General features: G+C 41.6%; 3 protein-coding genes and 1 long non-coding RNA gene across 10 annotated transcripts; 2 read left to right on the top strand and 2 right to left on the bottom strand.

Annotated features, from left to right (window-relative positions):
• The first annotated feature begins 163 nt into the window (after nt 1-163).
• tchp (trichoplein, keratin filament binding) lies at nt 164-3,300 on the top strand. Its single transcript, XM_049762212.2, has 12 exons — nt 164-354; nt 567-768; nt 848-904; nt 1,085-1,153; nt 1,263-1,433; nt 1,512-1,624; nt 1,699-1,765; nt 1,896-2,074; nt 2,371-2,452; nt 2,547-2,711; nt 2,826-2,963; nt 3,054-3,300. Exons 1-12 carry the CDS (start codon nt 164-166, stop codon nt 3,084-3,086), a joined length of 1,467 nt encoding a protein of 488 aa, XP_049618169.1. The 3' UTR covers nt 3,087-3,300.
• Nucleotides 3,268-14,225, bottom strand: git2a (G protein-coupled receptor kinase interacting ArfGAP 2a). Of its 7 annotated transcripts, none has more exons than XM_068650092.1 (20): nt 13,862-14,225; nt 12,520-12,653; nt 12,264-12,376; nt 12,068-12,173; nt 11,890-11,976; nt 11,628-11,758; nt 11,461-11,555; nt 11,132-11,177; nt 10,717-10,768; nt 10,560-10,632; nt 10,374-10,471; nt 10,185-10,293; nt 9,685-9,827; nt 9,431-9,580; nt 8,156-8,404; nt 5,893-5,975; nt 5,624-5,815; nt 5,355-5,486; nt 4,390-4,453; nt 3,268-4,246 (listed from the first exon to the last, which is right to left on the bottom strand). In XM_068650092.1, exons 1-20 carry the CDS (start codon nt 13,911-13,913, stop codon nt 4,034-4,036), a joined length of 2,322 nt encoding a protein of 773 aa, XP_068506193.1. In that variant the 5' UTR covers nt 13,914-14,225; the 3' UTR covers nt 3,268-4,033. The 7 variants fall into 7 exon arrangements, with proteins under 7 accessions (XP_068506193.1, XP_049618166.1, XP_049618162.1 ...); XM_049762209.2 differs by lacking the exon at nt 5,355-5,486 and adding an exon at nt 7,438-7,527 and having other exon boundaries at nt 10,717-10,765; XM_049762205.2 differs by lacking the exon at nt 5,355-5,486 and adding an exon at nt 7,438-7,527 and having other exon boundaries at nt 13,862-14,224.
• A 771-nt stretch (nt 14,226-14,996) lies between these two features.
• On the top strand, nt 14,997-21,610 carry ankrd13a (ankyrin repeat domain 13A). The gene is made up of 15 exons (XM_049762211.2): nt 14,997-15,449; nt 15,944-16,079; nt 16,200-16,324; nt 16,420-16,465; nt 16,707-16,850; nt 16,926-17,115; nt 17,452-17,518; nt 17,611-17,692; nt 18,311-18,372; nt 18,861-18,991; nt 19,065-19,222; nt 19,302-19,433; nt 19,507-19,667; nt 19,749-19,813; nt 20,103-21,610. The coding sequence occupies exons 1-15, from the start codon at nt 15,342-15,344 to the stop codon at nt 20,299-20,301; spliced, it is 1,806 nt and encodes a 601-aa protein (XP_049618168.1). The 5' UTR covers nt 14,997-15,341; the 3' UTR covers nt 20,302-21,610.
• Nucleotides 21,611-21,696: 86 nt separating this feature from the next.
• Nucleotides 21,697-22,617, bottom strand: LOC125993566 (uncharacterized). Its single transcript, XR_007490284.1, has 2 exons — nt 22,225-22,617; nt 21,697-22,104 (listed from the first exon to the last, which is right to left on the bottom strand). It is a non-coding gene; the product is annotated as an uncharacterized lncRNA (long non-coding RNA).
• Between the last annotated feature and the right edge of the window lie 587 nt (nt 22,618-23,204).

Raw genomic sequence — 23,204 nt, 5'->3', positions numbered from 1 at the left:
GGGCGTTTTTAGATCTAAACGTTTATTAAAATATAATTTCTGCGTGTTTTGTTAATTATGCTAACGGTTGTCTGTTGTATAAAAGCGAAACATAAGCTACGTGACGTAGATGGAGCGAGGAAAGGGGATGGCTGTCGTTTAATCAGTGTGTCTTTGCAGGTCCATGGCTCTGCCGGCCTTCTCCACATATAGGTCTCATCGGTATCGGAACCTTGGCATACAGCTGGCCTGGAAGAGGGAGCAACAATGCCGGAGGCGGGAGCAGTGCGCCCTCGATGCTAAGTACTTCAGGGACCTGAGTGTCATCAACCATTTCCACTCCGAGTGGACCTCCCGGCAATACTTCGAGCACAGGTAAACAGCACACAACAAATGATATTTGCTTGCATTGATTTTTTTTTATATGTATATGAACGAACCAAATGAGCTGGTGATCAGTAATATAAAAAATTATCACATCAAAACGTGTTATCATTAGCCTATTTCAATACAGAGTATCTTATATAAGTGCACAATTTGCAAACGTGGAATCCTCGGGGAAATAACTCATGTATGTACTTTGCCAGCATGGCAGCATATTCTAAACAGAAGATAGAGGAAGACAAAATAAACAATCTGGAACAGCGCAGGATGCGACTCAAGCACATGCTTGAAGAGGAGCAAAAACAAATGGACGCAGAGCTGGATCTTGTGGTACCTCACAGATGTGCAATGATGAGAAGAAAAGCAGATGCTACACACTCGATGAAAGAAGAGAGGAGAAAAAAGGTAGATTAAATCAATTATTAGAAGCATATTTGCTTTCGGCCTGCGTGTTATGCTTATTGTTATTGTCTTTTACTCCTAGCTAGCACAGGAGCTTCTGAAGGAGCACCGTAAGAAAAGCAACCTTGAATTGCAACAGGTAGACAATTTGATTTAAAAAAATAATAAGTTAGACAATGCTTGTTACACTGGCTTTGATAAATAATGCTATATCTGTTATGTGAATGACAAACATGTTGGCAAGTTTTGTCATTCCCATGTTTAAAGATGTATTCTGTCCAGGGGCTGAAGTTTCTTTCTGCATTTAATTTGTTCACAGGTTGAGACGGCCTCAGAGCAACATCAGATTGTCAAGCCGTTGCAAAGGCCATTGACTGAAATGAAACAGGTAGGAAACCCAGCCATAATATCAGTTTTCTTGTCAATTATGAGCTCAGTTTCAAATCTTAAATATTCTCACGTCCATGCTCCTAATGTAAATTGTTGACAACGTGCAGCAAGACGTGAAGGCGCAGGAGATGTGTAGCTTTCCAAAAGCATGTGAGAGAACCCAAAGAAAAGAAATCGAGGAGATCGAACAGGCAGAGGAAATTAGGAAACTTGAAGAGAATGAGAGGTCACAGGAAATTCACAAAAAAATGGAACAACTGAAGTTGATGGAAGAAGAGGTACTCTGGAATCTATAAAAGCAGATGTTGAGGAAAAACGGTATGATTAAAGTTCAAATCATTTTTTTCCTGGCCAAGGCAACTCATCTTAAGAAGGAAGAAGAAACTTTACAGGTCGAGCTATGGCAGTTGGAAAATATGGAAGTTGAGAGGAGAACAAATGAGGAAAGGCGCAAGAAAGCGGAAATGCGGTAAGGAAAACTCTTAAGGTGCAGAGATATTCAAGTGGTGGCAAACTAAGATCTCTGAATATTTCTCCAATTAGCAATTTCCTGATCCGACAATATAGAGCCCAGCTTAGGAGGCGAGCGCAGCAGGTGCAGGAAGAGCTGGTGAGTTGCCAACAAAGTTTTACTTCTGAAGCCTTGTGAAACCAAATCATTTGCACTTTAATCAATTTAAAAAAAAAAAAAATGGTTATACTCAAAACTGTTGGCGTCTGTTTGCCTTCATACCCTCCAGGAGTCTGATCATAAGATCCTGGCAGCTTTGCTGAAGGGAGAGCAAGAGCAAGAGCAGGTTAAAAGGTCGGGGGCACGAAGAGAAAGGGTCTTTGCTGATGCTTCCTGGCTGAATCGTATGATTGAAGAGCAGCTTGAGCTGGAGAGAGAGCGGGAGGCCGAGTTTGACCTCCTCCATAGGTGAGTGCCAGCGTTAAGCCTGCTCTCCAAAAGTTGATCCTAAATTTAACAGAGTGAGTCAGCCATTTTGTAATTCTGTTTGAACGTGTTAAAAGTGCGCCTTGAACAGTAATGAACAACAATTATGCAGAGGAAATCAAATCATGAGGCGTTTTGTTTGATAGCTCTGCAAGCGATATTTTGCAAAAAAGTAAAAGTAAAGCAACAAAGATGTACATAAGGTGCTTTGCTTGCAGGAATAAATTCCAAATTCACCCTTCTTTCTTCTGCTTTTCTACATGCACCTTCCAATTCAGAGAGGAAGCCCAACGTGCGTGGGAGCAACGAGAAGCAATATGGGAACGGGAGAGAAAAGCCAGGGAACTACTCATGCAAGAGGTGCTCTCGTCTCTTAATAAGCAATTTTAAAAATACTAATTATTTGTCACTGTTAAAAGGCTAACTGAGCATTCTTGTTTTTGCTTTGTAAAAGGTGCTTGCGGGAAGACGGCAGTATTTGGAGCTGAAAAAGCAAAACAATCGTGAGGCTCAATTAGAGTCCCTGAGGAAACGAGAAGAACTGATCCAGGAGTTGGAGCTGAACACCAGCAGAGGGAAGAAGAGCGGTGCCAAAGAAAAGCAAACGTGCAAGAGAACGGTGCTCAGATTTTGGATTGCTGCATTCAAATTGTTATTACTGATGAGGAAATGGAATGAAGAGACTGTGTACTCTCAATATTATTCAGCTATGTAATGCATGTGTGTCCTGAAGGAGGAGCAGCAGCTACAAGAGCAGTGGGAGGAGCAGTGCAGGATAGAGGACCTGCAGGAGGAGGAGGAGGAGGATCCTCACCTCATCCAGGAGGAGGCGCTAAAGCAGAAGATAATTAATAACGCATACCAGCCAAAGGTAAAATCACAATTCAGCGAACGAGGTCTGGCAGGGAACTTTGACTCTTGTATGTAAATGATTAACTAAACTTTTTCCCCCTCATTTTAGGTAAACAGTAAGCCTCGAGTAGCGTGGACATGAGCAACATCAAAACAATAGTTTTTTCATTTAAATTCATCAGTTATTGCCTTATGAAAAGGCTTGTGTGCAGTCTTTGATGTAAACGTGTTCAAGAAAAAAACATTTTGTACTTTCAAATTGTAGAACTAATTTTTAACAAATACATTGTTAGCATTGTATATGGAATAAACACTTTCTAATGTTCATTTTAAATAAATTAAATTTATTTAGAAAATTATTTTTTTTCCCAAATTGCAGCTTAAACAGCTACGTCATATACAGTACAGTACATCGCTGCACTCCATTCAGATACATTAAGTTGTGCTGCACAATCAGAAAAAACAGACATGAACAGCTCTATCTGATAATGTTGCACAACACAAAACAGATCAGAGTACAAAACACGTGGACACATGGTTGTTAGCTCCAACTATTTGTAACATTGCCAACACTGTAGTGGCACACGGACTGCATCATAGTGCAGAGTAGAAACATTTTCTTGTCAGCTTGCTAATGGTAGAACACAGAAGCGACAGATAGCGACAAAAATGTATTCATCATCACAACAACACCCCTACGTTGCACAATTGGGAGTATATTCTCCCGTTCGTGATGAAGTTATTTTACATGTGGGGCTTGCGCACTTTCAAGGTGCGGCGATTCTCCCGTCCAGACTTCTGACACACCCACTGTGCGTATTCTGGAAATTCACGCGCCGTGTGAAATGAATCCGCTACTGTGCTTGATCGTATTGGCTTTTAGAAGAGGACTTGTGGAACATGAATTAACCTTGAGTTAAATTGTGCAATTAACAGTATTTGTTGTAAAGCTCAGAGTTGGTAAAAGTCCCATCAAAATAATTAAAAAAATGAAGGCATGCATATTATTACCACAAAGATGAAAACAAAACCAGTTCTAAAATAAAATTAGAGCCCGAGGACTGAGATGCACGTGGCGCTGCAGCCCTGTCAGTGGGTGTTCTCCTTGGTGGTGATGGTGACAAGCTGCTTGGCTGCCTTGGCAATATCATAAGCACATTGAATGACCTGCTGGGTGACAAGCTGCATGTCCGGTCCTGGGCAGCCTTCCGGAGGCACCGCCTTCCTGCATTCGCTCTGAAGCCTGCACGCACTGGAAGTCAACAAGCGCAGAGAGCTTCTTACAGTCTCGGAGCGCGGCCGCTGTGGAGACAGGTGAAATACGTATCGGTAAGTTGAATATGTGCAGAAGGCTGAATATTGTATTTTCTAGCCGTTTCACATTCATCATTAGACATCTTGACGAGCCACTTTGAATGAACAGAAACTGACACCAGTTTTCTTACCTTTGGAAAGAGTGCAGCCATTTCTGTTACAGCCACGTGTATTCTTTCTGAGCAGGGTATAAAGCTGTGGGAGAGCAAAACAATGTATTACCAAGATTGGTTCATTTGAACAAGTGTAGTATGCATAAATTCACAATACAAGTGTAAATTCAGTTATTGTAAATCCATGCTCAATAGTTCAAGCAAAATAGCACACATTTTAGATATGCACTGTTTCCAAAACATTCCGCAATACAAAATAGCAGATAACATTTGTCATTAAAGAGTTCCAATGCCGCAACTAAAGATGCTAAGAGAAACGATAAATGAAACGATATATAAGAAACTCAACTGAGCTTTGACTTATAGGTGCATCTCAACAAATATCGTAGGAAATATATTTTAGTTCAATTCAAACAGTAAAGAGCATCGATTCATGTCATTCACTTATGTACATAAGTGAAATATTTCATGATTTTCTTGTTTTACTATTTTGATTATAGTTTACAACTAGCCAAAACCCCAAATTGATCATCTACAAAAATTTGATTTCAAAATATGTATCGACAAAAGACTTTCCTCTTTGTTTAGCTAATCTGTACAAGTTTCCCTTTTTGAATCACCCACAGCAGATGGAGACAAACTGTAACCAATTGCTGCTGGTAAGATGCAGCCTGACTATCATTGAGGTGCCCTTTAATTTCACTTCTAGAACTCAAAATCAATTTAACATTGCAGCTTAGAGTTGACCTACTAGTTGAATGAGGTTTTAGTATGACAAAAGTGTAAAATACGAAGATGTTGTGTTAGGCATAGTCATTCAAACAAACTGACAAACTCATGCTGATGAAAGCCAAACCATGAATAAATCAGGACCACGTCATGGTAAGAAACATTTGTGGCTAATGATTCACAATTTAAGAGAAAGGGCGGAGGCAGAGAACGAGCAAACGGTGCCTGGGAGGCAGGGACAGAAGCCAGAGTACCAGGAGGAGGGATCAGGGGAGCGCAGGTTGAGCGGATGAAGAGTGGAAGGCTTCTCAGCCCAGGGCATCAGAGTGCTGAAACATCCCAAACTGTGCCTGAGGCGGCGCACGCCTTCGCGCTCACACGGCCTGCTGACAGGCATGAGGCCCGAGGACAGGAGTGAAGATGCCAGAAGAGTCAACAAAAACTCAACAAAATAACGGGAGATGCGAGAGGTGTTGAAATGAAATAGAGAAGAACTTGAATAAACCCGTCAGATCTTCCTGACCTCTCGTGTTTGTTATCCTGAGCCGCTCGCAGGAGCTCCTGAATATTTTTAGTAATCTGCTCCGTTTTGCGGATGACGTCCTCGGTGCTGGGAAGCGCCGGGTCCGACTCCGCTTCCGTGTCATCCAACTCGGGGATGGAACTGCCCTCACCCAGCCGGCCACTGCTCCTCAACCTTCCTCTCCTGCACAGACTACAGAGGGAACACAACTTTGCAGCCAACTACTTATTAATGGCGACAGGTCAGTTTGACGTCGTCATAATTCTTACCCTGAATCGTCCACTTCAGAGTCATTGAATGTATTGTCATAGTCGCTTTCAGGCATGCTGCTCTGCTTCTCTAACTTGGAGGCCTGCAGAGGAAGCCATCGATGCGGCGCGTCATTGGAAATAGAAAACAGAAACATCTGTGCTGAAAACACAAGTTGAGTTTTGCATCACACTCACCCGTCTAAAAAATAATAAGCAACTGTAATTTTTTTTGTTGTTGTTGTTGCCAACAAGAGTGGGCCCAAATCACAACTGTCATAAAAGCTATTGCAGAAAACATCTGAAACAGGCTAATGAGGCCGTGAAGCAAGAGTGGACAATGTTGAAGCCATTTCGACAATGATAATTAGTACGGTTAGATTGTTTAGTCTGCAGAAAATAAGTACAGTCGCTGACAGCAGTGGAAAATGATTTTTTTAAAAAACACAATATTAGGGGGGGACTGCTATGCTGCATCTTTAACCAATTAAGTTTGCACTTTGCCAGAATAAATACGACTGAAACCCTCATCTCGAGACAGCAAAAATGAGGAAAAACAAATGATGACATTATAACTGTGAAACAAAGGCTTGTTTCTTCTAGAGGGGACTGTGAAGAAAGCTGATGATGAGGATGACAAAGTCCAGATGGCTTCAAAAAATAACCATCAAAACAAAACAAGAAAATTAACAGAGACAATCCAACCTCACAGACAGTATCGGGTACATTTTCACTGTCTTTGTAAAGTCATGTGAGGCACAAAAGCTGCTCATAGCAGAATATGAAATTATAGCAGATATGTTTAGACACAAGCCACAAACTCCTGGATCATCACTTCATTACCAGATGGGAACAGGTCGGGCTGCTTTACTGTGCAAAAAGATTTTGCATTGTTGCATTGAATGCTGAAACTAGTAAAATTACTATTTAATCTTATATTTATTTATATCTTATATTTTTCAGTCATAATGGATGATGTAAAAAATGTCTTGTGGGGCTAAAACAGAAATTTAAGTTGAAACAACTTTAAAAGCTAAATTATGACATTTATGGCGACAATGTTAGCACAACAAAGCAAGCAAGTTGTTAGCTTTAAACAATTTGCCAAGTTATTTGTACGTATATTTTCAACTTGGGGGACAAACTTCTTCGTCGAAAATGCGGGAAAGCCAATTTTTTTTTTAGCAAAACTTAAAATGTTCTGTCGAATTGCCCGTTTTTTTACCATGTACAGGTAAAAAATATTGCAAATCATATTTAGCATTGTCGTTTGCCGTGTAGAATTAATAGCTAATGATGAATTAAACCGACCTTTGTCACTATAGTGACAATATTTTCTGAATTCAACGCTACTCAAAATGACAATATTTTTTTTGTTTCCTTGAGCGTTTGTTTCAGTGAGTGTGACGCTGATTAAGGCGGGTGTTTGATGAGGAGGCGGCTCATGCAGATTGGCAGGCAGGAAGCAGAGATCAATAACGAGTGAGGCGAGGAAAAAGGTGATGAAAGCACCCAGTGGACTCGCTGCGTCCTGCAAGGTGAGCCCCGCATGAGGAAGTACTTAACCTTTAGATTACTTTCATCCTTGGACCAGGACAGGGTGGACGGAAATGAGGGGAGGGATGAAGAGGTGGTCACAAAAGCGCCCTTTTCCTTCTAAACATGTGGTCCAAATCACATTTTAGGGAGACAAAGATCTTGTTAAATTGTTATAACTAAAAATGGATGAATTATTTCTAATTAAAGCACTTTTTTTAAATAAATCTAAGGAAAAACAATTGTTAAATCCTAATTTAAAAAAGTAAATAAAAATAAAACCGCTGAGCTTTTCCTTGTTACCGAACACATGCTTCCTCAAAGTTTTGCAATCAACTGAGAGAAAGAACTTTCATTCGAACCAAACAGAAAGAAAAGCAGATGAGATTATGAGTTTGTCATGCAGTACAAAAACACAGTCTTTGTATGGTTGTTTTAATGCTTCATCAACATAAAAGAGAAGACAGTACAAAACTGATATAAAATCACGATAACACCATCTGCAAGCCAGTGTACAACTAATTATTGTCTATAAAAAAAAAAAGACAAGATGCACACCAGTAAACAACAGATGTAATGGCCTGGCTTTGCAACTGAACAAGATGAGGTGTGAGAGGATGTGATTGTGATTTTTAGAGATGCTCACAGTAAGGGGGGGGGAAAAAAACGAAATGGAGGACACTGAGAGGAGAAATGGGGCCAGTGGGGAGGAAAAGGCGAAGGAATGCAGGGAACAGGTCTTACTTACATGAGGTGGGAAGGGATGCAGGGTGGGAATAGCCTCCTCTGGGTAAGGACTTTCCCCTTTAGGGAGATAAGGCTTCAGGCCCGAGCCGGTCTCGTACATAGACATGGGCCGACTGGCCCGAGCGGATTGCCGGCGTTTCAGGGCTGAAGGACTGGCGGGGTCGGGATAGTCTGACGTGCTGGGGATCTGATAGATATTGGCTGTGACCTGCCGCCTAAGAGAGGTGTTCTCACTTTGCAGACATTGCAGCTGGAAGAGACGGTCAGCAACACACTAAGAGGCGCTCGCAGCAAAGCAAGCCTTCAAGTCACAGGAGTGTTTATGCTCACATCGAAAAAGCCAGCGGTAAGCAAGCAAAGGACGGAATGTGCAGCGAGCGAGCGAGGTGGGAGTGGAATCAGAGGTGCCGTTTACAGATCAAGCGTTGGCAGCAATGGAGATTTGGGAATTGACTCAAGAAAGAGGTTTTTGTTGTCACTGATGTTCTTGATTATACTGTAGTGCGTCACTACAATCGCACTGCACTGGAAATGGATTGACGTTGAACAGTGGGAAGAAAAATCGACTTCTGAGGACCACAATACTATCATGTGTTTGCCAGATTGAAATATTCCTATGCTGAGGAGACTAAAATAATCGACTACTGTAATATTTACAGTACAAATAAGAATGGCCTCTATCACATTTATGGAAGTAAATTGCCTTTTCTGTCCAAGCAGTAAAAAGGTAAATCACTTTTTTTTCACAGATTCTAGGGCCCTAATCAATCATTTACAAAATACCCCTACAAAAATAAACTGCTAAAATTACATCGTCTGTATTTTCTATGAACCACTCGGAAGACAGATAAACATTACCGAGAGCGCACAATCATGTGATGAAGCAAGGCACACTCATACAAATGAAGTTAGTCATTATCACCTATCTAATGAATTCAAACAAACAAAAAAAACATGCATTTTAAAACATTCTTGTTAGTAATTGGACAACATTCTTAAATTAAAAAAAAAATAAAAAGAAAAATCAACTGTGAAATGAACCGGAGTGATTTCCTCGTCCGTTGATTACGAGTGAGTGAGCATGCTGGCCGACAACAGAGGGAGGGTGGAGCAGGAGGGTGTTACGGCGGCCTTCCCGTTCACGTGGTCACGCACGGGCGGCCTAATTACAAGGCACGGGCTGAGCCGCTGTGGCCCCCGACACCGATCCCCCACCCTGACTCAGTCCTGGCCCTCGGTGATGTTAGTGATCTTATTGTTGGAGCCCGGCGGATACCTTTTTCTGCATCAGTCGCAGCTCATCGCTCAGGTTGTTGTTGGCTTTCAGGAGATGCTGGATTTTGGCCTCGGAGGCCGAGAGAGCATTTTTCACCTCCAGGTATTCCTGCATGGTGATGGGGCTGTCGGAGAGGTCCGAATCCAGGCTCTGCGGGGGTTAGGGAAGAAAATACATCCATGGTTGGAATGGTGCATAAGATTATCCGATGGTGAAGCTCGTGGTTTCACGGCGAAAAAGGCGAAGCACCTTACCTTTGTCCGATCGCCTTTACTTGAAGGGAGCTCTTGGTCTGTATCTTCATCGGACGCTACGCTATCATAATCGGGCTGGTCGTTGTCTTGGCTGTCACTGCGCGGCCGGCCGGACATGCTCTTCAGTATGAGTTCCACATCGTCTGCAATTAAAAGGGACAAATTGGAATTCTGTGCCAACTGTTTTGCGTCATACTTCAAAAAAGCTCAACACAGCATGGTTTGGAATTGGAAGGCGGGGATAAGTTGTAGATAATTTACTAGTGTGACATCATAGCAGCATGACTCAGTGCGACACTGCAATGGATTTAACAAAGAAAGTAATGTAGCACTTTGTACATCCAATTACAAAAAGACAAGACTTGTTTTGAGAACATTCTTGTGTTACTGATCCTTACGTGTCAGTGACGATTTCAGAATTCAGTTCTGCGGCAAGTGGTACAGTACTTCAGACCAGAACTCTGGAGTTTGGTCAAAAGAAGGTTTTAATTACTACTCACCTTGGCTGGCTGCTGAATTCCCTTGTTGTCTCCGCTTTGCATCGCTGAGTATGTCAATCACAAGCGTTGCAAATTCATGTGCATTGAATCGAGCAAGTTTCTGGCGTCCCTAAAAAACAAAAAAACAGCTCATTCTTATGTGGTCAGTATGGGAAGAGGGAAAGAATGCTTTTTGGGGCGCGAACTTGCCTGGTTTCTTGTGGATGAATACTCTGGATTGACGGGAAGGAAAGGCACCACAGTCGTCTCAGTCACAAGGGCGCTGTGATTCTGCGTTGCTAACCACACTTGGAGAGAGTGTGACAAATCAAATCAATTCAGTGTGCTTTTCATTATAAAGATCAGTGTGAAAACCGGCTCTGCAGAAAACTTTACCTGCGTCAGTTTCTCGCCTGTCTACCTCATCATACACATCCATGGCCAGCTCCTCAAATAAATGATTACTTAGCTGCAAAAGAGTCACAAAGTTGGGACTTTTAAGGAGGAAAGAGACAAAGTGGAAATAAAATAGTCGGGTGACGCCATCACTTACTGACTGCAGCTTCTTCTTTGCCGCCTTGGCCAGTTCGGATAGATCTAAACTGCTACAGTGAGATATTTTTTTTATCAACATGCTGCTGAAGCCTAAGGTCAAATATTGATGTGCATGACATGCCACTTGATCACACTTACATGTTCCTAATCCACCGACAGAATGCATAACAAAAGATCAAACAACAACATTTAAATGTTTGCTCTAGTTCTGCGATAAGAAAAGAAAAAAAAGGGCTAAAAGGGTTAAGTGTGACATATTTGGAGGTACTCCACTTCCTCTGACAATGTTTCAGCGAGTCCCAACAAGCCACTTGAGAGCAAAGACAACTTTTGGCTGTTGCAACCGCCTCACTTTGCAGTTTCAAGTTAAGTTCAAGTCGCTCAGTGAGAAAACATTAGGTTAACTCGCTTACCTGTCGGCCATTTGAGGAACGATGAAGTGCGGCCCATTTTTATGATCTTAAAGGAACAAGAAGAATGTTTGTGTACATAGAGCTCAAATTCAAAAGTAGGAAAAGTCACGTACCGTTTAACAGATTCCCTAAAGTAAACTTGAATTCCTGCTTCAATATCAGTTCTGAGGACCAATCTATCAACTGCCTTGAGTCAGTCTAATCTAAAATCATTCTTGGCTCGATTTTTCATGACCTTCAATCACCTTGCTGACATTAATACCTGAATGATGAACAGTGTTTTCTACTTTTTACTGTACGTGCATCGTGATTTGAACCTGAAAACACACCTGGTTTCCTCCCACACAGGTAGAACGCCAACCGATCCGTCAGCTCGTATTGAATCTCCACCAGTCTATCTGCCAGGTCATGGTGGCCCGCCTCCCTAAGGTGACACGCATTACAACCCTAGCAGAATCAACAAGACTCGTGTGAGCGTAACAACCCTGTGACTAACCTCGCATAGTCAATGGGAGTTTTCCCGTTGCTATCAGGGGCTCCGGGATCGGCGCCGTAAACGGTTAACAGTTCAGCTTGAGAGACTTGCCCTGCCTTTGCTGCCACATGCAAGGGAGTGTTGCCCTTTTCCTTGAAGAAAAAGAATGTGTGAGACCAAATCAGACAGAACATGTGTGGGAGTCTAATTTTAAATTCAATACTACTGGGATAAAAGGCGATTTAGGATTAAAAATGAATGAGGTTAGTGGCGGGAATCTTACTGGGTGAAAGAAGTTTGCTTGAGCGCCCAGAGAGAGCAACCTTAAGCAGGTCTCAAGATTTCCAGTGCGAACACTTGAATGAAGTTGCTGGAATAAAAAAAAAAGAAGAAAACAACCTACATTGCCACTGAACTGATGTTATGCTTTCCTTGTGAGCAGCGGCAGTATTTCTCCTCACCTTACTCAGATCCTTGGCTGTTGAGCTGTCATCCTCTCGACAAGGCATCCGGTGGACAAATGCCAGCATTTGATATTTGGCTTTGATAAATTCGGACTTGTTGGGGCTATCGGGAACATGAGGAGATACAACAGTTCATAGAGAGACAAGTAAGGAGGAGGAAAATGTTCATCGCTTTCAAATAAGAACAACTCACTGCAACTTGTCTTGGGGGTTGGCTTTGCGTTTTCCACTCATCACAGATGCTGGGTCCAGAAGGGAATGCTCCCAAATGGAATTAGCGCCATTGCTGTACAACATCTGAACCATCTAGGTGAAATTTAAAACATTTTTTCGTCCCGAAAGCCATTCAGAAGAATGCAGTAACAATTTCTAATTCAGCCAAAAATTGACACACTTGTATGCACACTACTAGTCAAAGGTTTGGACACACAAGTAAGAGTAAGAATTACTTGTAGCTGTGTAGGAGGCCACGGCGTGTGCGTCAGGTGACGGACTTGAGAGCTGTGTCTGCCCAGACTTCGATGAACACTGCAGCACTCATCGCAAATCAACACCCCCCTGTTCACTGAGGCCCAGCGGGGTTCTGCGAGGCGGGGGGAACAGAACACTTACTCGCTGTTAACTCAGTTTCTATGCGAGATGCAAACTAAAGACATCCATTACAAACGAAATTGTAATCCATGTGATTGGCGGATGCTGAGATAGGTGAGCAGCTGAAGCGTAGTGGGAACAGCTGCAGGGGGTACTAGTCGCATTATGGCGCCTGCTTGTACTTCACCCAAACTACTGTCCTTCAAGACCTCTCTGCTGGTGGGCCTTTACGCTTTCCTCAAACAAGTGCTTCTAAATTTGATAGCAGATCTTGAAAATCTAAAAATATTCACAACCAACAACTGGTCACAGTTACAAGGGAGGGGCAAGTGAGGCCAGCTGCTGTGGAAACCTAACACAATCAAATAAGATGAGGAGCAAAGCAGGGTTCTAAAACATGAGGAATTACATATGTATTCACTTCTGATCAATGATGTTCCCGTCTGTGTTTTAATGTATAATTTTAACAGGATATCCCCCCTCAGAAAAAGACTTCCGTATTGGAAACACTTGTCAATTCAGTAAGCATCCTGTTTGGCTTCCTGTGCTTGCTGAAAAACATCACGTCACAACTATAGAAAGGGGATTTCACACACTAGAATGAATGTATTGACAGTCAGGAATGGTTTTCAACTACAGTAGCTCTTTGGTTTGAAATACTTTGCTACATTTGGTTTCACAATGCATTCAGGAAAATGCTAAGCCCGGATGGTATTCAACTCCAGTTGAGTCATACTATCCAATCTGTGCAACCAAACAAGTCACATTAAAATGGGATCATTGTGTCTCGCATTACAAAGAAAAAGAGGCAATGGATTCATTGAAGATAAATGAATTAACAAAAATGTTCCATGGTATATAGCCTGATCAAACCCAGCCACAGAGCGTTCGTTTTTGAGTATTGATCAAATAAACAGTCCGATTGCTCAACTCAAACAATGACTGACCGGAAGCGACCGCTTGAGGTCAAATAGCATCCTCCTCTGGGAGTTCAGATGTCAAATACATTAAACTCGTCACATTGTATTTAAGAGTTAAGTAGACAGGAGCGTGCATGGGTGGGCAGAGTACCAATAATCCGATTAGAATCAGAATCATGGGGTGTGATACTTGTGGACAGACTGTCAAGAATCCACACGTCACTTAATGTGTCGAAAACGTCGGGTTAATGTTGACCGGTCGACTACAATGCTCACTTACCTGGGACGCAACAGTCTGCACACACCTCCGTGTTCCTCGTGCGTTTAGACATCCTAAGCCACGATGGAAATGCTTGCAGAAATTAGCTCAATTTTTGGCGGTGTGCACGCTGATCATTGATGACTCCCTGGAGATGCCTTCCGCGTTAGCTAAAAGCTAGCCAATTAAAGGCAACACCGAACAGCAAGACGCTACGTCCGATTGAGGCTGTTTTGAAAACCATTATAATGCCATTTCCCCTGCAGCGCTGAATGCCAATCTTCTTAAAGTTTGCCGAGTTAGCAGCTGGCAAGTCGACAACACTACGCCCGTTTACTGAGACGCGCTGCGGTTACTGGTAGACAGACAGCCGCAACACGACAGCGAGCTTCAGTGTCTGCCGCTGAATAAAAGCCAAACCCCCAGCTACGTCTTACAGGAAAACTTTGCCATAATATGAGCAAAAATGTCTTAAATATAGTCCTCAATTTATTGTTTTGTCATAATTTATAGCATTTTATTTTACAAACTGAAGTATTTATTCTGTTTTAGTGAACTTATTTGGAGCAAATTGCCTGGCATACATAGTTGAGGAAAAACTAACCTGCATTTAACGCTCCTTTCGGCGCATATGAAGATTTTAGTGGCGATGCTTCAGTTCCAACAATCACATTATGATGAATTTAAACTAGGATCACGTCCATATGCTTGAATGAGGTCAGACTTGAGAGGCATTCGTGTGCCATTGTTTAGTTTACATTTTGTTCGTAAAGTGACAAACAATCTGAAATGAAATACATAACGTGGTGACAGACGTGTTTATTACAAGTTAATTATCTTGGCGCGTCAATAGGATATACAATTTTGATAACCCCCCTAAATGCAACAGGCGATCCTATTTGATGCATAATTAACTTGCGCTGTATTTCGCATTCATTTTTTAAGTATTATATATGCACATAGTTAATATTAATACACTTTTTACTTTGTGATTGGAACGTATGACCATACTGTGACAACTGCAGTGACGTTGTATCGATTCGTAAACGTACCTTTGTAAAATATTTCGACACCCCCATGTTATTACGTTGAATGGACGTGTCCTGCTGGAACTGACTATTTATAGTTTTGTGGGCAAAATAATTAAAGCTATTTCATCTGTATCGCAATGACAATTTAGTGCGATGAAAGTGTTTAATCTAGAATGTATTCCTACACGTTTAAATAGCATACATTTTGGTGCAATACTATTTAGTTTCTAAATGGGCTTCCCCTGCCTTTGTTATGGACTCTTCCTGCCACTTCCTTGTTCGAACTTTTGTTTTGGGGAGAGCTTAGCACAAGTTTAGTGAGTTAGCGAATACTCTGATTTATTTTGGTTGATAATGTCAACGCCATGATCGATAACAATCGTAGAAGTGTGCTGGTAGAAGCCATCGCTATCACCGTGGTCGTGTTTAGAAAAAGATCGCTAACGTTGCTTTAGGCTCCACATACAGAGATGTCTTTAGCTAATGTTAGTGAAAACATTCGAATGGAGTTCCCACTGCACTCCTATGTTTGGGAGAATAATTACAGGAAGCTGGAGCAGCAAATTGTACTATTGCAGGTTCGTAAAACAGCTGTGTAGTCAGAAATGTAAAGCACTAACCATTGTTAGCTTAACGAAGCTAGGAAATTGCTACGAGGAAATAGGCCGCCTTGTTTGACAGATCTGCTCATTGCTACACGTTTGATGTACTAAATGCACGATTTTTCAATGGTACTATTGTAAATTAGTCATTTACATATTACTAAAAACGTACAATCACCGACCACACTATGAGGTACACCTGCTCAATGTTTGATCAATGATCAGTTTTGATTGACACTCCCAAATAGTATTACACTTCATAATTTACGCCATATTTATTAACGTATTTTGTTTTGTCAAAATGTCATATTTTAATTGGGTTGTGGGTGTGTAGACTTTTTATACACTCTATATAATGATGACCCCACCCGCATGTTATGTCTGCTACGTTTTAACCTATAGAAGACCTACCTCATTTATTGTGCTCCATTTCTGTAACTTTTTTTTTTTTTTTATGTGAAATTCCTTAGGATGAACTTGAGTGTGTGGATCCGAGAGGTCGGACACCTTTGCATCTGGCTGTGTCACTTGGGCACATGGAGTCGGTGAGAGTCCTCCTGAGACATGGAGCTCAAGTTACAAAAGAAAATGCCAATAATTGGACAGGTTTGTATTTAATTGTTCCATTCACTGCTTTTTCCTCGATGTGTCTCACTGATGGAAATTATTTTGCTGTCTGTGCACGGTTCAACTGTTTTTATCAAAACATTGCATTTGTCTATCTAGTGCTGCAGGAAGCCGTCAGCACGGGAGATCCAGAGATGGTTCAGTTAGTTCTGCAACGGAGAGACTACTTCAAAGCATCCACTGCTTTGGAAGGAGTACCCGGGCTTTTGTCAAAGATTCGAGAGGTTTAACAAAAAAAAACATGTTTTCGTTTATTTACAGCAACATTTAATATGATTTATGAAACAGTCATTTCTTTCTTTCTGTCTTTCGTCCACAGTCACCAGACTTCTATATGGAAATGAAGTGGGAATTCACCAGCTGGAGTAAGTTCTATGGAAAAATAGAGCAAGTTTTTTTGTTTCTCTTTGCACGTTGACTGTCAGGAGTGGACTGAATAAACATTGTTTTGCTGCACTTAAAAATATACCCAATGACGCAAACATGGCCTTTCCGAGTCCTACTGTCCCAACCACATAATTAACCTTCTTTATTAAAATGACTCAATGTTTTGTCTCACTTTTTTTTTTTTTTTTTTAATTTCCCTCATGCACTGTTGCTTCACAGTCCCTCTTGTGTCCCGGGTTTGCCCAAGTGACGTGTGCCGCATTTGGAAAAGTGGAGCAAACCTCCGTGTGGATGCCACCCTTCTAGGCTTCGAGAACATGACTTGGATCAGAGGGCGAAGGAGCTACCTTTTCAGAGGAGATGGTGCGTGTGCGTTCATAACAACATGAAGAGAATGACGTTATCTGATCAAATGGAACTCAACAAGCTTCTTGGCAGATTCGTGTGCAGAGTTGATGGAGGTGAACCATGATGATCAGATTGTGGACACGGAGCGTTTCATAATATCACAAGAAATGGAAGATGTCACTCTGGAGTCAATGCAGCCAGCAGAACAAGAAGTGGCCAAAAGGTTGACCACGCCAATTGTCAACACCTACTTGGACACCAAGGACATTGCTTTTGAAAGGCAAGGATCTCATTTTCTTCACTTAATGGCTGGCTTCTTCACAGGTTGCAGTGTGTGCTTGCTTCCAACTGCACTTTGAAAGGATTCCTTCCCATTTTACTGCTTTTACAGATTGAGTGTGAACATGGTTGGCAATGAATCCCACACAATATACTGGTTTGCGTAGTTGTAAAAGTACGAAAGACATGACACATTATTGACAGCTTTAAAATAAGACAAATTCTGATCTTGAGCTTTAAACGTTTGCTCGGTGACACTATCCAATCTCACTGATATTGTTTATGATGCACTTTTCCCCTTTTAATGATATTGTTCTCTTTTTTTGTCTTCTGACAGGAACATGTCTGGAATTTGGGGCTGGAGGACAGACAAAACCGAAGTAGTCAATGGTTTTGAAACAAAGGTTCAAATAATTCTTTTGCCAATGAGAAACAATTAAAATGTATGGAATTTCATATTTGTGTGAATTACCGTCTTCTGCCATCACTTTCTTAGGTTTTCAGTGTAAACAATGTGAATGTCGTCATCAGGACAAGGACTGAACATCTTACAGATGAGGAGAAAGCCAGGATAAAAAGTAGGTGGAAGAAAATTGTATTTCTCCTTTAAAGGGGACATTTTTACTTGGATTAAAAAATTACATCATGTAGGAAGCCGCTCTGTTTTAAAAAGTTGCAACAACTTCATGGCGCAATCAAGGTTTATAAGAAAATGGTGGATGTGGAATTTCATCACCAAGACACACTTAGACTTGTCACTTAAAGTAGCAGTGCGATGCATGACGTTGCCAAACACGCATATTTCTTTTTGTTTTTCACGTGGTAGGTCTTCATTTGTCGCCAAAGTTGTTCTCACTCTGGCATTTCAGCCAGTCTAGCTATCAACTCATTGGCAGAAAAACTTGCAGGAAAGTGCAGGAACGGTTGTTATGTTAATTACACTGGCATGAGTGCAGCAGAAAGGCTTGCTCACATACACGTTATTAAAACTGGCCAGACAACTAAACATTTATTTAGTTGCTTAATTTACCAGTTGATGGGCGACCAGGCACTTTAGAGAATCAATTGTACGCAAACATTCAAAATTCAAATGTTCTATAATGTGTCCCGTTTAAGATACATACATTTTGTGAGTGTGTGCGCATGTGTAAAACTTTGTTATTGGAGAAAAGTGAATGTGGAATTTCTCTTAAAAGGTGAAAGGAACATCCTGGAGTCTCTGCTTGGCACAGTTGAACAGCATATAAGTGCACAAGGGGTAATACGCACATCCTGTGATCAAACACATTAACGACATCCACAACCACAATCTATTGAGATCAAATCCAAGCGCTCTTAGCAAAAGAACACGAGAATGGCACTTGTAACAAGGAGCAAAAGCACAAAAGTCCATTTGTCGTTTAGCAACCTCCTTCCTGCATCCAAGAGCATGACATAAAACATCACAAATGGACTCAAAGTGACGTTTTGATGTTGTTTAGTGGTTGAACCAAGAATAAAAGTGCCAAGAAATTTGGCAATTTGAACCTTTTTCCAAGTCATAATTTAAAGCTCTCTTTGGCCTGACATCATTTCTCGATAGTTTCATGGGGATTCGTTAATGGCTTTCATACATTACTACACACTAACAGACAGATTTATTGCTGAAACAATACACCGTGTCTATTTTTTTGTCATTTTGTCTGTGTGTGAATTTAAGTTTTTTTTCTTCCCACAAGTTGATGAGTTGCCTGCTAACTCTTACAGGACCTGACACTTGAATATGCAACAGCCACGAATCCCACAGCCATCACTCCAGCGGAATATTTTAATCCCAATTTCGATTTGGGGAACAGAGATATCGGCCGACCAATTGAGCTGAGCGTGCGAACGCAGAAGTGAGACAACGATCCTTAAGATACTTCAAAAAACGTTTTCCGCATGTTCAAGCGGTGTGACCTTCTCACACAGGTTCAAAGGGACATTGTGGATGAGTGAAGATCATCCTCTGTCCCTGGTGGAGCAGGTGACCCCCATCATTGACCTGATGGCTCGGACCAGCTCGCATTTTGCACGGCTACGAGATTTTGTCACGCTCAAATTCCCTCCTGGATTTCCTATCAAAATTGGTGATTGTCGTAGCTGGGAGAATCCCACTTTTTTTGTGTGAAACGGCTAAATGATGTAGCGCTTTCTTCTATTTTGCAGAGATTCCTCTATTTCATGTGCTGAATGCCAGGATTACTTTTGGTAACGTGAATAAATGCAGTACTGAAGAGGAAGCCAACAAAACACCAGCAACCACACCGTCGTCCTCAGGAGACGACGACGAGGCTCGAGGTAGACGCATATTCAACAACCAAATGCATTCAACTCACTTTGCTTCTCAACCGCCGCTTACCTGCGTGTCCAGTCGCGCCAACATTCCAGGTATGTCCGTCTGTGTTTGCGATACCCAACCACTACCTCCGCCGAGGGGGCAGCCGACACGTCACTACGCCCGCTAATGACGAGGAGTTTTTGCAATACGCAATCCATCAAAGTCTCTTGGATTCCCACATGAACCGAGAGCAGGTGAGGCCTCAGCGAGCTTCTATTTGTGCTACTCGCTCATCTATTTTATTGGGAATGCTTGTCACCTTTCTGTCACTGTAGGAGAGAACAGGGGATGAGCCACACAGCCAATATAATGACGTCATGGTCAACAGCCAGAGTGAGAGGTAGATTTTTTGATGTTGATAAAATGACTGAACCTATTGCAGCAAGCACACAATTAATATTGTGACTGTAAGTTCAAAATGACTTGTGCATTTATGTTTTTGGTCCAAGCATATTGGAAAAATCCACATCAAGGCCATTTAGGTGATGTGTGGTTATCTATGGCAGTGTTTGCAACCATTAATGATGCTCATATTTCATCTCACATCACCATTGCTACAACAAAAATGGCACAAAGTGGAACGGTCATACATTTCTGATCCGTCTCATAAACAGCCTATGTGATTCCAGGAGTATCCCAGAGGGGGTGCTCGTGGATTATGGCGACACCTCTAGCCCCACGAGCACCTTCTCCACCTCAAGCCATGACTCAGAGCTCCACTTGGCCATGGAGCTCTCTGCGCGGGCACAAGAGCGAGAGGAGCAGCTGAGGAAGCAGGAGGAAGAGGACCTGGAGCGGATTTTGCAGCTGTCTCTCACTGAGAAGTAGAAGGACGAAGAGGGAATTGGAAACGGCCCCAAAGCGGCCGCCTCACCTCATTGACACTTTCCTGTCTTCTGTAGACCCCTTTAGGGTTTCTTTATTTTGGGGGCGCGCCTTAGCTGGAGGCAAAAAGATCCAGCTAACACCGTGACTTGGGCCGTAAAGCGGTCTATGCAAATTGGGACCGCAGATTTTCCCTTTTACAGCCTAGCCTAAACAGGCAAAACTTTCGTTCTCATTAACTTTTTAAAGAGTGTTTTGGGCTAAGAGGTTCCACGTTATTTCGTATCTACGTCCTGGGGCGTTGTGGGCTTTTAGTACTTCAAACAGCAGCCCCATCATATCTTAGTCTTACGGCAGCTCCCAAGAATGTTATCAAAAATGACTACTTCAGGCGACGCAACCTAAGTTGCTACTCCCACTTGAGAATTAAGTGCCAGAGCACAGTTTATATTCTTGGTGTGGTTTTAATCTTAAATTTCTGATGTGATCAAGTTTGGGGAATAAAATAATACTTTGCTGTGGACCACCAGGGGTTTAATGCTACAAGCCATTTCCATTGGATAACAGAAATCTCAGGGTCAAGTTGTAACAATTCTTTCTTTGGAAGTTTGAAACTACTGGTTATTATTATCACATATCTCTCTGCCATACTACTAACTAAAAGTACTTGCAGGTTTCTTGTACTTTTCAGAAGGCCAAGAAGAAATTGCTGCGAGAGAATGCAAGTTCCTGCAGCAGTTGTATATATTGTTGGTTTGTTTTGTTTTAAGTGGAATTTGTAGGGATTTTTTTTGCTGCCTGAGCAAATACCAGCAATAATGCCTCAGTTCAAAAATGCAACAGCAGCCTGTGCAGGGTGCAGTCCTGTGCAAGCTGTCTCCATATTCCTGAAGGCAGTCAGACTTGCTTGTTTCTCCTGTAGCCACAAACAACTTCAAACCTCTTGAGTGCGTGCAGGCCACATCAGGATCTGATTCATTCATTTGTTTTCTTTCAGCATGTGCCAACAGACACTTTGTCTGTTACTTGATGGAAAGTTTGTTTTGCCACCCAAAACCTTTTGATTATTTCCTTTTCCGACAGAAAGCAAGTTGTACCCATCGTGATGTTGAATAACCACTGTCATGTAGTTATTTTACATATATGACCAACCACTAACCTGAGTGCTTTCAGCTAATCTTATCCTCTGTGGTACATGATGAAAAATTAGCTGATATCATTTTGCCAACCTTTTAATAAAGGACAACCTTTGGTTCAGTCAACTGAGATCATTGAGCTACAGATGTTCCTAAAATAAAGCACTTTACTTACATATATTTTGTGTGTGACTTCATGCACTTTGTGAGAATGTAGACATACCTTTGTTAAACCTTCATAATATTAACTAAAAAAAAAATATTGGGTCATATTAAATTTAATGAGCAACACAACTCAGGTAACATTATAAACAACCAAAACATGTATTTACATCACGAGGTCAATTCATCGCATATGGTATAGTCTTAACTCCAAATAAATAATATAAACTCACACAAAACTCAATTTGAAAACACAATGTACAGTATATCGCCTGAGGTGGGATCAAGGTAACCCCTAGAGCCACTCCAGCCATTGTGAAGCCCACTTTTCTCTGGTGGGTGGATTTGATGACAATTGAGTGGCCCCTCAGGTTATTTATTTTGGAGTCCTTTGTCTCCGTGACTGAGGAGCGAGGACACGCTCAGCGCCTGGGTAGAGGGTTGTAGACGCACACCGCCATGATGATCATCAGCAGCAGGAGGACACCGAGGACGCTCCCCAGTGCGACTGTGCACAAAAACCCGCATCAATTTATTCAATCCTAATTTGACGTGTTTCTGGTTTAAGCAGCAAAAGGAAGTAACGGGAAAAGGCGCGGTCAGCCAATCATTAGTGTTTATTTCTTACCTAAATTTTGTTTCAGTAGGACCACGTAAGGTCTCTCGGCTACTATAAATTCCTCGCCTTGGCCATCTACCAATATCATTAGTGACATTATGAATAAAGCCTGTGGGAAGGCAGCTAGCATCACAGCAGTAGAAGCGGATGGTGATGAGAATGATGCTGATGGGAGCGAGCGCTTCCGCTACGGGATCGGGGTCCTACAACCGTCGAATTTTCTGACTCAGCAAAAATAAAAAAAGATTCATTAATAGTGTTATGTGATTTGTAGCTGTTACATGAACGAAACAAAATAGCTAATGCTCAAATGATTTTCAAAGAATATGACGCTCGCTGAGAAAGATTCAATTATAGCCCCTTCTATTAAATGTTAAACGTATATGGCTGAGAATTAAATTTATCATACCATCCAAAGTCATGGTTTCAGGTTGAAAAAAAAAAAACACGACATACAATTCTTGGCCAACACTTCATAATAACAATTAGGAACAAACCGAAGTAAAAAAAAAAAAAATCGTTTAGAATTTTGAATTGTAGAATTTATGTGTGACATTGTGATTAATAGGTATGATTTGAATGCATGGGCCATCAATCGCAGTATTGATCACTCTGTTAGCCAGCACATGGTGGTTATTTGTGAGAGAAAAAAAAAGTTTTAAGATGTAATCAACCACAAAAGCTGACTTTTAGATCATAATTATCATGTCAATGTGATGAAACTACTGTAAGAAAAGTTGAAGCAGTTCCATATATTACAATGGGAAAACTATTGTGATTGAGTCATAATATAAAATCAAAGTTGGATCATCACGCAGCAGGCACGTTCGCAGGTCTTGGTAGTTGTGGTAGCTGTCAACAAACCTACACTACAAATATTATAAAACCTCATGTCTTATTGGAAACCATCATGCGAGTGTCAGGCCTCCATCACATTTCACATGGCTGAAATGTCAAAGAGCAATCAAGAATTATGTAAAGGTCAAATT

This window comes from Syngnathus scovelli, chromosome 3, assembly GCF_024217435.2.
Source record: "Syngnathus scovelli strain Florida chromosome 3, RoL_Ssco_1.2, whole genome shotgun sequence".
Classification (NCBI taxonomy): domain Eukaryota; kingdom Metazoa; phylum Chordata; class Actinopteri; order Syngnathiformes; family Syngnathidae; genus Syngnathus; species Syngnathus scovelli.
Note: the sequence above shows the minus strand (reverse complement) of the source record. Positions and strands in the feature narration are given on the sequence as shown.